General features: G+C 39.4%; 1 protein-coding gene across 1 annotated transcript; it reads right to left on the bottom strand.

Annotated features, from left to right (window-relative positions):
- Window positions 1-6,421: 6,421 nt before the first annotated feature.
- Window positions 6,422-15,005, bottom strand: PDCL3 (phosducin like 3). The gene is made up of 6 exons (XM_053589713.1): window positions 14,871-15,005; window positions 12,523-12,652; window positions 10,692-10,782; window positions 10,280-10,423; window positions 9,293-9,501; window positions 6,422-6,778 (listed from the first exon to the last, which is right to left on the bottom strand). The coding sequence occupies exons 1-6, from the start codon at window positions 14,874-14,876 to the stop codon at window positions 6,636-6,638; spliced, it is 723 nt and encodes a 240-aa protein (XP_053445688.1). The 5' UTR covers window positions 14,877-15,005; the 3' UTR covers window positions 6,422-6,635.
- Window positions 15,006-17,078: the final 2,073 nt, after the last annotated feature.

Here is a 17,078-nt window from a genome sequence, read left to right as displayed (position 1 = left end):
CTCTTCGCAGATGATATGATTGTATATCTGGAAAACACTAGGGACTCTACTACAAAACTCTTAGAAGTGATCAAGGAATGCAGCAGCGTCTCAGGTTACAAAATCAACATTCATAAATCGGTAGCCTTTATATATGCCAACAATAGTCAAGTTGAAAAAACAGTTAAGGACCCTATTCCACTCACAGCAGTGCCAAAGAAGATGAAATATTTGGGAGTTAATCTAACAAAAGACATGAAAGATCTCTATAAAGAGAACTATGAAACTCTAAGAAAAGAAATAGCTGAAAATGTTAACAAATGGAAAAACATACCATGCTCATGGCTGGGAAGAATCAACGTTGTTAAAATGTCCATACTACCCAAAGCAATATACAATTTTAATGCAATCCCTATTAAAGCTCCACTGTCATACTTTAAAGATCTTGAAAAAATAATACTTTGTTTTATATGGAATCAGAAAAAACCTCGAATAGCCAAGACATTACTCAGAAATAAAAACAAAGCAGGAGGAATCATGCTACCAGACCTCAGACTATACTATAAATCATAGTGATCAAAACAGCATGGTACTGGCACAAAAACAGAGAAGTAGATGTCTGGAACAGAATAGAGAACCAAGAGATGAATCCAGCTACTTACCGTTATCTGATCTTTGACAAGCCAATTAAAAACATTCAGTGGGGAAAAGATTCCCTATTTAACAAATGGTTCTGGGTGAACTGGCTGGCGATCTGTAGAAGACTGAAACTGGACTCACACCTTTCACCATTAACTAAGATAGACTCTCACTGGATTAAAGATTTAAATTTAAGACATGAAACTATAAAAATACTAGAAGAGCGTGCAGGGAAAACCCTTGAAGAAATTGGTCTGGGTGAGTATTTTATGAGAAGGACCCCCCCAGGCAATTGAAGCAGCTTCAAAAATATACTACTAGGACCTGATCAAACTAAAAAGCTTCTGCACAGCCAAGAACACAGTAAGTAACGTAAGCAGACAGCCCTCAGAATGGGAGAAGATATTTGCAGGTTATGCCTCCGACAAAGGTTTAATAACCAGAATTCACAGAGAACTCAAACATATAAGCAAGAAAAGAACAAGTGATCCCATCGCAGGCTGGGCAAGGGACTTGAAGAGAAACTTCTCTGAAGAAGACAGGAGCACGGCCTACAGACATATGAAAAAATGCTCATCATCTTTAATTATCAGAGAAATGCAAATCAAAACTACTTTGAGATATCATCTAACTCCAGTATGATTAGCCCATATCACAAAAATCCCAAGACCAGAGATGTTGGCATGGATGTGGAGAAAAGGGAACACTTCTAGACTGCTGGTGGGAGTGCAAATTAATACGTTCCTTTTGGAAAGATGTTTGGAGAACACTTAGAGATCTAAAAATAGATCTGCCATTCAATTCTATAGTTCCTCTACTAGGTATATACCCAGAAGACCAAAAATCACATCGTAACAAAGATATTTGTACCAGAATGTTTACTGCAGCCCAATTCATAATTGCTAAGTCATGGAAAAAGCCCAAGTGCCCATTGATCCACGAATGGATTAACAAATTGTGGTATATGTATACCATGGAAGATTATGCAGCCTTAAAGAAAGATGGAGACTTTACCTCTTTAATGTTTACATGGATGGAGCTGGAACATATTCTTCTTAGAAAGTATCTCAAGAATGGAAGAAAAAGTATCCAATGTACTCAGCCCTACTATGAAACTAATTTATGGCTTTAACCCAGTTATAACCTAAGAATAGGGGTAAGGGGGAGAGGGAGGGGTGGGAGGGAGGATGATAGGCGGAGGGAGGGTAATTGGTGGGATTACACCTGCAGTGCATCTTACAAGGGTACATGTGAAACTTGGTAAATGTAGAATATAAATGTCTTAACACAATAACTAAGAAAATGCCAGGAAGGCTATGTTAACCAGTGTAATGAAAATGTGTCAAATGGTCTATAAAACGAGTGTATGGTGCCCCATGATCGCATTAATGTACACAGCTATGATTTAATAATAATAAGAAAAGATATGCAAAACCAAAAACAAAGAAACAAAAAATATAGTCAAGCCTTGGGAATGAATTTTTCCCAGTCAGTATAGTTTCAGATTCAATTACACATCTGAATATCAATGTATCAATTCAGGGGTTCCTCAATTTCCATTGGTTAATGGATTTTTTTTCATTGTGCCCCTAAGCCAAAAGAAACATAGTTGACCACTGAACCACATGGGTTTGAACTCATACCTGGCTTATTTTTAACCAGAAGCACACCAAATATATACTATTCTCACGATGCAAAACCTGCCTATATGGCCTTTTCGTATAGACATATTTCTCAATACCCACTGCCAGCCTCGAGGGTGAGGATTTGGTTACACGGTCAGTCCTGGAACACCCTCCTCCATACTGAGGGATACTGTGCGTATCTGTGTTAAGTAGAACTGAACAACTTCATAAGCTTTTATGTCCTAAAACCTTTAAGCTGCTTGAAAAAAATGTGAAAATTGAAAGAAAAATAATATACATGTTCTATTACTTATTAACATGGTGTGATTCACTATCGGGTGCCGCACAATTTCTTGAATCCTGGACTTTGATCAGATGCCACTATTTCCTGCTCCATGATAATTTTTGAGCTGTATCTGCTTTTCTCAGAGCAACCAATAAAAACTCAGCTCTGGGAAGATATAAGATCATCAAAAGGGCTATGGCACCAGCTAAAGTTCAAACAGTGAACTATATAGTTCCTGTGATGTTTGATATATATGCAGTATTGTACTGTTTCCCTTAAACACTTAGAGTATCTTGTTGCCATGAACTTGCTGCAGGGTTCGGAGGCATCTCAGCATACAGTTTGGGAACTGTAGCATTATACTAAGAAATATGTATCTGCTAAGTGTACTTAACTCCTCACATTTCATTCCCAGTAGGATGAGAAGCTAAATCAGAGTGAAAAAGTGCCGCCTAGATCAGTAAGGGACATAAGAGAGAGCTACACTGATATTGATATAGATACTGCCTGGACAGTGTGTGTTATTTCATTTGCACATGTCAAATTCCAGATAAAACAGAAAGTTGTGAGTTTGGGGGTGTCGTTTTTTTTCCTTAGAGATAACGTCTTTTCTTGTCACCAAGACTTGAGTTCGGTGGAAAAGTTGCAGGTTTTTAATGCTTTTCTACAATGTTTGCTAAAAGGTAAAGGATTGACTTAATTATTCAACTTTTTACTAAGTTCAATTTTTAGGTAATACACATGTGTATTTTGAAATATTTCTTTACATTTTTAAAAATAATCTCAGAGAAAGTTACTTGCCAAAAAAGTACTGGTTTTTATTCATTCTTTAAAACTCTGTATTCAATTATGCAGCCTTAAAAAAGATGGAGACTTTACCTCTTTTATGTTTACCTGGATGGAGCTGGAACATATTCTTCTTAGTAAAGTATCTCGAGAATGGAAGATAAAGATCCAATGTACTCAGCCCTACTATGAAACCAATATATAATCACCTACACTTCCATATGAAAGCTATAACCCAACTACAGGCCAAGATGAAAGGGAAAGAGGAAGAGGTGGGTGAGGGAAGGGGGGAGGCTGGGTGGAGGGAGTGTAGTTGGTCGGACCACACCTATGGTGCATTTTACAAAAGTACATGTCAAATCTACTAAGTGTGAAGTATAAATGTCTTAACAATAATGAAGAGAGTGCAGTAAAGGCTGTGTTAACCAATTTGTTGTATTTCAAATTGTACATAAAACAAGCACATTGTACCCCATAAATGCATTAATGTACACAGCTATGCTTATTAAAAAATCTGTATTCAGTATAATATATATTCAAGGAATATTAACTGCATTTTTCTTATTAGGAAGTTGGTGTTTTCAACATCCTAATTGTCAACAAGCAGATTCAGAGAGCTAAAGATCTGTTTTCAAAATTAAAATCTAGAATGGTCATGCTAAAAATAACCTAACACACCTTCACTGTGGGATAATACTATGCCACTGCACCAGTTCTAAGCACTTTCTCCCCTCATTGTTAACATCTGAGGTCAAGTGCATCCTGTGGTTACTGCTGGCTGGGTGGCAACTGTAGTCAAGTTGTCGCCACCTTCTGGTAGGATCAAGAAAGCGCCAGCATCCAAACTAGAAGAAAAAGGCCTCAGAGCTGACTCTTAATGACATTTGTAGAAACCCCCTAAGCGATTCACAGGCCTCCCTCATTTTATCGTGCACTGCTTTATTGCACTTCACGGTTATTGGGCTTTTAACAAAGTGGAGGTTTGTGGCAGCGTCTATCAGCACCATTTTCCCAACAACACGGGTACATCTCTGTGTCTCATTTTAGTAATTCTCACAATATTAAAAACTTTTCATTGTTATTATATTCATTCTATTTATGAGTAACAGTTGGTTTCTACAAGGACAAAATGACTGTCATGGGAACATGATTCTAAGGTACCACAGTCACAACACGAGTGGTTTGTCAAGCCTCCCTGAGTATTTACTTACATAATGACCCCAAAATTTGTAAGTAAAACTAGAGACAATATGATTTTTTAAAAAAATGTAGGTACTGGTGACAGAGGATACCCTTCTAAGCCACCCTTTTCTCTCTCACAAAGTGTCTTTTGTAGCCAGTCCTGAACCACCAGGGAGCAGCTCTGCTGTGGGCCTCTGCAGAAGCAGTGACCCGCCACCAGGGCAGCTGAGAATGTAAAGTTAGGTTTTTGATGAAGGAGGTGTATACATCCTCTTTCTCCTCTGCAAAATAAGGATGTCAGAATCAATTGTATTTGATTATATAATCTTACTCATTTCACTTCTCCCCATCATTTACTATCTCAATTTTCTGGAACTATTCCCCACCAACCACGTAAGAAAGGGTTACCTCGCACCCACTTAACCTTTCCTACCCAGCACAGAAGACGACTTCCAGGAGCCCTTCTTGTCTGTTCCCTGGCCACTGTGTTCCTGCTGTGCAACTGGGGGAACTCTAAGCTTATAACCAAACTTTATCACCCTTGTCACACCAGTCATGTGCCAAAGGACACAGAAGACAGCAGTAAGGGGGACATCTCCCAGATTTAAACAGCCTGGAAACTTGCAGGTCAAGTTCTAAATCACAGTCAAAATTTTGAGATAGAGATGCTTCTCTCTCTAAACCAAGTTTAGATGACTAAACTGCCCGGGTTCTGAGTGGCCAAACAGGCTCATTCACCAAGGCCACATACAGGCACCTGAGCTTTTTGCTGCTGTCAAACTATGTATGTTAGTCTGGCATGGAGGAAAGAAGATGATGATTTTTCACAGCTAGACCAAAGAGGTATAGCAAACATTTAGAATTAGATCCTGCTAGATGCTGCCCCAGTCAAGTAGGGTTCTCTTTTTCTTGTTGTAAGTGCACACGTTAAAGCTCCCAGGCAAATGTAGCATCAAACTTTCCACTTTTGTTCTTCTCCCGGTATTTCATGATGTCAGCTACCAATAGAAATTCTGAGAAGGCAGCTCTCCTTCAAATCCCATGGGAACAGCATTTTGTGACAGAACTGACCAAAATTATTTCAACCTTGTGATTAAAATTCATTAGACACCTTTCAAAGTAAACCATGAAGAGAGTACATTTTTATCAGCAGCACTGGCTCTCATGTATGTAGAAAATCAAGTATCACTCAGACAGACACCTCTGACAGACAAAATGGGTGACAGCTGCTTATCATTCTTCAAATTAATGCAAAATTAAATTTTACAAATAATCGAAGAACTCCATGCTCTGCTTCAGATTTTTAAGATTCAAACCAGCATTAAGCACTGTATCATGCAACACAGATATAAGAAAATAATTTTTCCCCTAGTTTTTCTTGTCAATTTGACAAGAAGTGATAAAGCTAACAAGATTTTGGTTCACAAAACAATGGGATATGTTTTTCATTGACTGAATGAGACACAGTTTATCTATCTATATGTGTGCTTGTATCTTTATTTCCAAAAAATAATTTAATGTGACTTTTATGGAATCAAAATAGCTGATACTCAACAGTTTGAGATAAACAGTATTTTACCTAGAAAACACATTTACTCAAATATAGCAGTAAACTGGAGTCTTTTCATTATTGCTTTGGTAAGACAACAGTTTCACAAAAATTGTCTATTTCTTCTAAATAAGATAAATACTAAGATTTTTTCCTCTAGATATTATTCTGATATTTTAATCAAGTTGATACTCCTATTGCTATCTTTATAAAATAAAAATAAAACAATGTAACTGTAAAGCTTAGTTTGCAATTATCCACTGTATAATTTATTCACATTTAAAACTCCATATTCCTTTCTATACATCATAAAATAGTGATTAGGTTTTATGGCTTACTTAAAATATAACGGAGGAAAACAGACATTTGCTATTCTAAAAATTGGTTTTAATTTTTTTAAAAAGAAACATTATAATTTAAAAAGAGAGTTCCAAGAAATTTAATAGAATCCCCACCAATAATTATTTATAAAACATCTGAGATTTAAAACATAATTATAAAACACTAAAAACCAAAAGGACTCATTCTTGCTGTTTCTTTTTTACAAAAATCCATCAAGAGAGTTTGGCAAGTTGTGGTAGCTACAGCCCTAGTCACCCTCAGAATCACTGTCCCTCCTCGTGGGGACAGAGCACTGTACAGAGGACAGCAAGGCGTCTTCAATCGGCTTCTTGGGGTTCTCCTCCAGGTCTGTCTTGATCGCACCAGACTCAGACAGTTTCCACTCCAACACTACATGATAAAGAAAAAGCAAATCCTGTGAAGCACCATGGGCACTGCTCTCCACACCCTGAATCCATTCAGCCAAGGGTTTTCTAAGCAGAAAACATCAGTTATCAAAATGATGACAATTTAATTTTAGTACCATAATTTTAAGGTGCCTAAAAAAAAAAAATTAAAAAAAAATCATTCATTTAAGAAGGAAAACAAAATAGTTTCAAACATATTTTCAGAAGATGAGATCAAATGAGGTACTGTTTAAACTTGAATCTATATGGAAATTAAAATAAAATAACAAAGAATAAGCCTATCCTCTAATGACTGCAGTTTCCCAGCTTGGACAATTTCTCAGGCAAGAAATCAGCATGAAACATTTAAAAGAAATAATTTCTATGGGCCTGCTGACAATCTAATCATTAAATCTTATTTTAGTTAATAAAAGGAAATTTTTTTTTTTATTAAATCATAGCTGTGTACATTGATATGATCATGGGGCATCATTCACTAGCTTCACAGACCGTTTACCAAGTTTCACATACACCCTTGTAAGATGCACCGCTGGTGTAATCCCACCAATCCCCTTCCCTCTACCCACCTTCCCCCCTTCCTCCCTTCCCTTTCCCCCTTCCCCCTATTCTTAGGTTGTAACTCGTTATATCTTTCATGTGAAAACCCTAAATTAGTTTCATAGTAGAATAAAAGGAAATTCTTCAGCCTCAAGTCAAATAATACCCCAATCTTGGATCAAAGGATAAATGTATAATGACACCCTTGAACTGATACATTTGTTCTCAGTAATAAAAAACAAATGAATAAAGTATCAAACAGTAAAAAGAATCAGTGACTAAAGACTTAGCTCCTATATCTCACTCAAACTCCACATGGAGTGAGACCTTGTGAAGTGAAATTAAATGATGTATTTTTCCACTGCATAGAAGAACCCAGACTAAACTAAGGGACTACTCAAAAGATTCTAAAACAACTATCCTGGCTTAAAGGAAGATCAATGCAGAGACATTCTGCTAATTGGGTACTTCTATTAAATTCTGACAACTAATTTTGTTGAAGTCATATGAATTTGAAGTGTTCCATGAAACAAACTAGAACGGTAGTTACCAGGGGTTGGGGGTAAATAGAAGACATTGGTCAAAGTGTATAAACTTTTAGTTATAGGACAGATAAATTCTAGAGATCTAGTGTACAGCACAGTGACTACAGTTAATAATCATGTATGGTATATTCAGTTTTCTGGGAGAGTAGATCTCTTTTCTCACTACAAAAAAGAAAAAGGATGACGTGAGGTGATGGATATGTTAACTAGTTTCTCTGTGGTAATCATTTCACATTGTATACACACATCAAATCATGGTGCATACATGAAATATATAGTTTTCTTTGTCAATCACCTCAGTAACGCAGGGTCGGGGGAGAATGCTCTACAGAGATGAATAACATCACTATTTCCAGTTCTAAGTACTTTGGCTCAATATTATACAAAATTCAACAAATTTCTTTAGAACAACCCAAGACTTCTAATTCTTGACTCAAGAAAATATTTATACATCTATACATATGCATATGTGTGTATGTATAAGTATATATATGTAATTGTTCACCTACACACAACATCGTTATTATAGGTAAGTTCACTAGTCCTTAAGTAAGACTTTTTCTAGAAATAAAGACTATGATTGTATACCTATCTCCCTCCTCTCATAGTACATTCAAAAAAGGTCAAAATAAGAGGCAACTAAATTTAGTCTGAAAAGCCATATGCCCTTGAACAAACATGTGACTACTGTATCTGATGTGTACATGTGTATACGTGCGTGTTTATGTTCCTCCCAGTTGAGTATCTTAGTGCTCTAGTATCATAAAGTCACGCTTAAAAATATGCTTTTAGAAGACTAGTAACGCATAGTTGAGCATATTATTTCAAAAGAGATAAGGAATTTTACGTAGTGTGAAAGCCTCTGGCCTCGGATCTCTTCCACGTGGCATGTACATGTGTATTTTGACACCTCTACGTGTAACAGCTCAAAAGGGAAAAAAAACACATCCTTCTGGGTTAAAAGTCAGAATTCAATAAAATTTTAATATAAATAAAAGCTACTAAGATATTCAACTGGAAAAATATTTCCATAGAGAAATACATATATTAGCATCTGTCACTAATATGGGCATATGAATTAAATAAAAAATGAGTACTGCAATCTTCATCTGCTACTTAAAACCCTCAGCTGCAGAGACAAAACAAATTCCATATTAATATTAAATATATTTATTTAAGTCCACTGTGCATTCCTTGAACTGAGTAACTATTAGAATCTGGTTGTAACTGCTTCTGATTATTTGCCTGAGATGAGACATTAAATGTGCTTCTTCCCTCTTAACAATCACCCACACAGAGGCAAAGGAGAACTTGACAAAACATCATAATACTTGTCTAGGAAATAAGTACTCTCTCCAACAGAAACATCCCTCCGCACCTCTCACTGCCCTCGTCTGTCTCCAAGAGCCACTTACCATCTCTTGTCAGGTTCATGCCGCCAAACACCAGAGGACCAATAAACTGAGCCTTGATTTCACCTTCAAGGGAAACAAATATTGTGGGCAGATTCCTATCAGGGTAGTTGGGTATGCAGGTTGTTGAAATGGCTTTGATAAATTTGACATCAGGAAACTTCCTGGCAAGTTCATTGAAGTACTGATTTATCAGGGCACAGAGGGGAATCCTATAAAACAGAAAGAAAAACAGAAGCAACTGTGATTCCACATTTAAATTTTAAAAAGCTCAACTACTTTTACCTTATATGAAGCCTCACAACAGTTTCACAAGTCATTCTGCTGCTAGCTAAAATGGATCAATATTTTTTCAAAACGTTTCTAATATGCTCAGAAGAACTCTAAATCCAAAGTCCAATTTATTTTGACACAAAAGTAAGTCAGAAAAACTTCAATGTAAAAGATCACTGCCACGCCTTTCTGTAAGGTTGAATGACATAACACTGAAGATTTAGAATGTGTGAACTACGTCCCAGTTAGCATTTCCTGCTTTGAAGAAATTCCTCAATAGGCACTGGACTCTACAGTGTAAGAGCAGGACTGGGCATGTGGAAAACACCACAGGACCTCAGCACCACTTAGCACTGGCAGTCACTGTAGAGGCCAGCTCACCATCTGTAAGAGGGATTACTCGTGTGGAATTCTGAACTGCCAGAGTTCTTCTAGAAGGATAGAGCACTTAGGAATTTCTTTCAGAAAAAGAAAAGCGAAGTCTTCATTGCTACACTTTAACAGGGTCATTTGTATTAGTGACAAATATTAAATTGAAAGATGAAAGTCAGGCAACAAAGTTTGGGTAAGCCAGCAACAAAACACCTAACTAGACAGAAAAAAAAGCAGCCAAACAAAACAAACAGAAAAAAATCCCTCTGATGTGGATTAAGCTTGAGATATTCAAAACATAAATTCAAATTAATATTTTATAGATAGCATGGAAGATCAGCTCACCCTTGTTTGTAAAGGTGCAAGATTACCCATAACCCCTCACCGGCTTTGGTAACTTCTTGAACATAATCCTTTCCTGAGATCTCCAAAACTTCTCCAAATTTATTTTTCAGTTTACTTGCTTTCCACTCAGCCAGTCTTTGCTGCCTATACCACAGGCGGAGAGAAACATTATACACAAATGTACACACAAGCAGGGGCACACACACAAGTATCTTTCAGAAGACAATGTACAATGGTCCAGGTATGATTATTTCTCATGGCAAAAGTCTAAGACCAGTTTGTTAAAATTTGCAATATTTCTATTTAATTACTGCCCTTTCCAAAGGTTATCTCAGCTGGGAAATTAGTTTTTCAAAGGAAACACATTTTATTACCACACAAAAAACAAACCATCTCTCTGGGCAGCACTAACCTGTACATTTCAATAGCACGTTCATCTTCCTCATTAAATTCATCTTCATGATCCTCTAGCTCTTCCAAAGTCATATCTTCGTATGTTTTCACTGAATTTAGTTACATTGGCAAAGAATAAAACATTTTAAAAGACGGACAAACATGCATTTGCTTTTTTCCCTTTGCCTTTCCTCTAAAATCACACAACACCAAAAGACTACCAGCCCGCCAAAAAGAAAAACAAAAATACTTAAGTTACTATACTAGAAGTACAGAGCTTTTACAAAAAAGATAGGCCTATGTTGATTCCTGCAGACTTGACTCTCCTACCTCCACACAATAAGGTATGGTTTTTCCAAGTGTATAAAATGAGAGATTTGCCTGAAGTCACCTGGTCCAATCTTCAAGAACATGAATAGTTCTCATATCACCCAAGGAGACAGAGGACCCTGTTCAGTGTTCTCCCCGTGCACACCCTTCCTAGAGTCAAAGGTGATTATCATGTACTTCCTTGTTTTTCATTAAGAGTGACAGGCAGCTCTACTGTTTCTTGTAACCAACTGCTATAAAATCTATATTTTTATTGCCATAAACACTACTTCCCAAAATCAAATCAGACTTTTTCCTCCCCTCATCACTCCAGGAAGCACCTTCGCCAAGGTCAACAATGACCCTCGCTTCACTGATGGCTCTTTCCTTCCCCTACCCCCCATGGCTGCTCCACACCTTGGAACCTTTGGCAATTTATTGTCTGATTCTCCACTAGAATGTAAGTTCCATAGGGCAGAGAATTTTGCCTGGCATGTGCATAGCTAAATCCCCATCGCCCAGAGTAGCACATGACATGTGATAGTCATTCAATAAACATTTGCTGGATAAATATTTTCTAATAAATCCTTCTCTAAGTTAACTACAACATGTAAGCAAAAGTACGAGTCCCTGAGATCAGTGGTTCTCGAAGTCTGGCATGCACCAGAAATCTTTCATGGCACCTATTTAAAATGCAGATTCTCAGGCTCCACCTCAGTGACCCTGATTCAATAAAGATGGGTTTTTTCCTTTATAAGCACTCCAAGGAATTCCAATCCAGGTAGCGAGGCTATCTTTGAGAAAACCCCTCTCTCACCGAACTTATTACAAACATCTTATGCTTCCTCAAGTTAAACTATTTTAATATCCTCAATCAATCCACAAAGATGATAAAAGTATAACTCAGGAGAATACAAATATTGAAAACTTTAATCAAACTTCACTGACATTATTTAAAGTGAATCAGAGACCAGAAAGTCAAGACTCAGAAATGCTTTCTTTAGGATTATCATGCTCATCTGACTCTGACAATGACTTAAAAAGGATCTCTGAAGTCTCCCTAAGTCTATGGCCTAGGAAGGTAAAGGCTAGAGACACCCTGTGATGTGCCTGAGGTCCTACAGAGGTGCCAGCACTTTGGCCCTTCTCCTGCTCAGAAGATCCTTCTAGACAGGGCACAGTGGCTCCTAGCCACTCCTAGCATTCTGGGAGGCCAACGCAGGTGGACTGCCTAAGCTAAGGAGTTCAAGAACAGCCAGAGCAAGAGTGAGAACCCATCTCTACTTAAAATAGAAAAATAGCCCCACACTGTGGCATGTGCCTATAGTCCCAGTTACTTGGAAGGCTGAGGCAAGAGATCACTTGAGTCGAGGAATTTGAAGTTGCTGTGAGCTAGGATGCCATAATACTCTACCCAAGGAGACAAAGTAAGACTGTCTCAAAAAAAAAAAAAAAATAGATCCTTCTACCACAGTGGTCAGCAGCTTAGAAAGCTGTCCTCTAACCCAGAAACACAAGGAGCAAGGAAATGAGCAGCTCACCCACTGACTGCTGGAGGGCTCTCTGCTCCTCCTCTTCTGCCTCCTTTTCCAAGTCTTTCAGACTTTCCTTCGAGGGCAAGATGCCCTTTTTGCGTAAGATGTCATTCCACTCAGTGTCTGCATTGGGGTCCTAGAACAAGAGGAGCAAGGCTGGCTGCTGTGCCCGAGCGAGCACCAGCCATCCCTTAATAAATCATTCATTTCGTCTGCAGTGTAAAAAAAAAAAGAGGAACAAGGCTGCCATGAGTGCAAAAGCCCAGTATGGAGGGTGCCATACTGGGCAAGGGGCCATGTGGCAAAGTGGTGGGAAAGGGGGAATTCAAACCAAATTATTCTGTGGTCTATTTCCAAGAAAGTATCAAAAGCCCCACAGTCCCTGAAGCTAGTCTTGGCTAAAAACCAGGATATTATGTGCAGATCAGCATCAGGACTGATACCAAGGCTGTGATCTGACTTCTGTTCAATGTTTTTATTATATGAATGACTTGGAATGATTCAGTCAACAGTTTTTTAAGTACCTACTACATATATTAGACAACAAAGAAGCACGGTTGAACAGCCACTTGCCTTATAGTCAAGAGGAAAAGACAGTTATTGAACAAGTATATATATATATATATATATATATATATACAAATTATAAACACACACACACAGATACTTGTGACAAGAACAATGACAAATAGGCTGCTGGTCAAGAAAGTTAGAAGGGACCCACATTACATAGGGTGGACAGAAATGTCTCCATAGGAGGTAACATTTAACCACCACCTGATGGTGGGAAGAAACCAGCCACAGGAATATAAGGCCTTAGGAAAAAGCTTTTGAGGGAAAGGGCCCACGAGCAAAGAGATGGTGACATTTTGAGCATCTCAAAGCCCTGAGAGGCTTCAGCAGAATCCAAGGGGGAGGAGGAGAGCCTAGGACTAGGGTGACAGAATTCTCAGAGCAGCTCTTAACAGATATGTTTATTAAACACGAAGTTCTGGGCACTTTTCTAAGCCCTTTACCTGTACCTACTCACGTAATCCTCACAAGCTTAGGAGAGGCATGGTGTTTAGAAAGACACCACTGCCCTGCTTGAACTGTTGGCCAAATATATGAGGATCAAATGTCAGAAAGATCAATGTCAAAGTGGGCTCTTAGATCCAGATGCCAGCTGCCCATGCCCCAGTTTGGCGGTGTGACAGGAACACCACTAATGGAGCCCAGACTTGGTCTGGAACAAGAAATCAAGGAGCACTGTGGAAGAGGGCTCTGGAGTAACCGGGCTCCAGCCCCGCTTCTGTGTAACAATCTTGCTGAAATACATGGGAAGAAACAGATTCCTTTCCACCGGTGGTCAGGGAAGGCCTCAGAAAAGGTGGCATTTTAAAGAAGGGACATGAAGGACAGAAGATGCAGAGGGGCCAGCATAGTCCCTGTACTTCCTCTTTGCGGTTTAAGAGTATCTGGCTGTGGCAGACTCACGGTCCTTACAGACGGTCATCTCCCACTGCCCCCAATGATCCCCCCACCCAAGCAATCCCACACCATCTCCATTTCCCATCTGTCACTGCACAGAGGGTACTTAACCAGAATTCCTGACCACAGCAAGATTAGGGAGGGCAGGGTCCTTGGACAGTGGCAAAATTTACTTGTCACAGAGTTTTGCTCAGAAGGATGCCTATTTCCAAGGTGTTCGGCGGAGCATTCATTTTCTTTATGCTTCAAAGTCCATTAGAAGATCCCACTTATAGAAAAAACACAAAACGAGGGGAGTTTGCCCACTTCAAGGAAAACTTCCAGCACTGAGCAGGGGAACCCCTGGGCTGCGCTCTGGAACCCAGGTGGTCCGAAATGGAGCGCAGCCCAAGTGAACACCAAGACTCAGAGGAAGAGGGTGTTAACTTAGCCCTTAGCCAGCTCTAAGTGCAGCCAGGAACGCGGGCTCCGCGGCTGCTTTACCGGATAGGACCCCTGCCACCAAGGCCGGACCTCCCACTTCTCCATGCCTCAGCGTCCACATCCCTACAAACAGTCATTAAGGGAGTTAATAGCAAGTAACTTTTGTCACGTGGGATCCGGCAACTCGTTCACAGGACCCGGTGGAGAAAGACCTAAAGATTCATTGAGGAAGCCCCCGAGGACAGATATTTGGGGTATAGGCACTGTGCGAAGGCGACACTCGGTCCTGGCCCCGCGGGGACCACGTCCGCCCCGCTGCACCGCGCCTGGGCGGGGCCTAGACTGGCGCGGTCTCCTCCTCATGCCTGCAGAGCCTGGCGCTTCCCGCAAGCCCGGCAGCCGAGCAACGGGACAAACGAGCGGCCACCGCCTCCAAACGCCTAACCCGGTACCTCGCTCACCTGCATTTTACCTTCGGTCGTTCACGCCGCTCCGGCCACAGCACCCCAGCCCCTGACCTCCCTTCTGCGCACGCGCGCAGCCACCACCCCCGCCTCTTCTCTCAGCCCCGCCTCCGGGCCAGGGCTCTGAGTCTGCGCCGGTTCCTCCAAGAACAAGCAAAGGAATTGTGCGCATGCGTGAGGAAGAACACGCCCGCCGCCTGTAGGGCTGCGGCGTTCACGTGACCCAGGACTAATTCTGAGCACCGCCTTATTAGGGCAGGTCTTCGTCCCAGGGAGTATGGAGTTGCTGGCGTGCTTAGTGGCGAGATGCATTCCGCAGTGCTGGCCCAGACTTGAGATGAGGTCTTGGCAGCCTTGACTAAAAAGTGAGAAATAAAAATACTTTTTATTGATCTGATGTTACAATGAAAAATGATACAGGGTCACCTGACATTCACCCACTATCATTTAGGCATAGGGTTAGGCAACACATTCATAAAAACCTTATTTAAAAATTCTAACATTCAGTTTCAATTCCATATACTTGTATTTTACTAGTTGCGCCTTTCCCATGTATTAAGGCTTCATTTAAACACTTAACACTTTGTTAACTGTGGCTTTATATTTTCAAATATTAAAATTTTCCATACTAATCACTATCATATATTTCAATAAAGCATGTAGCATATTTTATTATAAAAGGAAAAGTACTAGATAATTCGTTGTTTTATGTCTAGTAAGTTTAAAGCCTGATTTGAGTGAGTTATTGAACAGTAACTTCAGAACATGATCAAACTGAGAGAAGATTTATGAAAATGTGTTTTGACCAAACAATATTGGGCAGGGATACAGATAAATTATTTCCATTCTCACTATTTTTGCTGTAATGCACTACATTTGAAGCACCTGAATGTGCTATCAAATGAGAAATTTAGCATTATACATTTGAAGCATCCAGAGACATTGGTCTTTCATTTCCATTTGTTTCCTCCATCCTTCCCTCTGCCCCACAATATATTATTCATCTGGCTTTAATTCTACATAAATATGCATTATCTCATGCCTGTTTGCTTTAGGTGTTATCTGCTGAGCTGTAACAAAATGTTGCTTTTGTTATCTGTATACTGCTGCATGCTTTAAATTACTAGATTCTGAAATAGCTTTCCTTACATGTCTAAAATAAAAGAATTGTGTGTTTTAAAAAAACAACACAAAACTTCATTGAGAACCTGCTATGTACTAGGCACCACTCTAGGTTCTGTGGGTACTGCAGTGATCAAACACAAAATTACTTATTTTTGTCTTTTTTTTTTTGAGACAGTGTCTCACTTTATTGCCCTCGGTAGAGTGCTGTAGCATCACAGCTCACAGCAACCTCCAACTCCTGGGCTTAGGCAATTCTTTTGCCTCAGCCTCCTGAGCAGCTGGGACTACAGGCACCTGCCACAACGCTAGGCTATTTTTTGTTGCAATTTGGCTGGGCCTGGGTTTGAACCCACCACCCTCAGTATATGGGGCCAGAGCCCTACCCACTGACCCATAGGCATCACCCTGTTTTTGTCTTTTTAGCTATTCCTTTAGCTATTCCTAATCAGTGTGACATACTGCCTTGTTGTTTTGATCTGCATTTCTCTGATGATTAGTGATGTTGGGCGTTTTTTAAAATATATTTCTTGACCATTTGTATATGTCTTCTTCTGAGAAATGTCCGTTCAGATCATTTGCCCATTTTTAAATTAGGCTTTTCTTTTTCTGTTGAAATGTTTGAGTTCCTTATGTTTTGGATATTAATCCCACCTCAAATCAGTAATTTGCAAATATTTTCTCACATTCTGTAGGTTGGCTTTTCACTGTGTTGACAGTTTCCTTTGCTGTGTAGAAGCTTTTGAGTTTAATATGATCCCTTTTATTTACTTTTGCTCTTGTTGCCTGTGCTTTTGAGGTCTTATTCATAAAATCTTTCCCCCAACTTAAGGTGTTTCTGTTCTGAGATGTTTTTCCTATTTTTCTTCTAGTGGTTTTTCAAGTCTTACATTTAGTTCTTTGATCCATTTTGAGTCAATTTCTGTATAGCGTGGGAGGTTGGAGTTTAATTTCATTCTTCTGCTTATGGTTATCCAGTTTTCCATTTATTAAAGAGACGTCCCTTTCCCCAATGAGTCTCCTTGATACCTTTGTCAAAAATCAGTTGGATTAATTTCTGGGTTCTCTTTCCTGTTCCATTGG

Source organism: Nycticebus coucang, chromosome 4 (assembly GCF_027406575.1).
Source record: "Nycticebus coucang isolate mNycCou1 chromosome 4, mNycCou1.pri, whole genome shotgun sequence".
In the NCBI taxonomy this organism is placed as follows: domain Eukaryota; kingdom Metazoa; phylum Chordata; class Mammalia; order Primates; family Lorisidae; genus Nycticebus; species Nycticebus coucang.
This window is presented reverse-complemented; position numbering and strand designations above follow the sequence as displayed.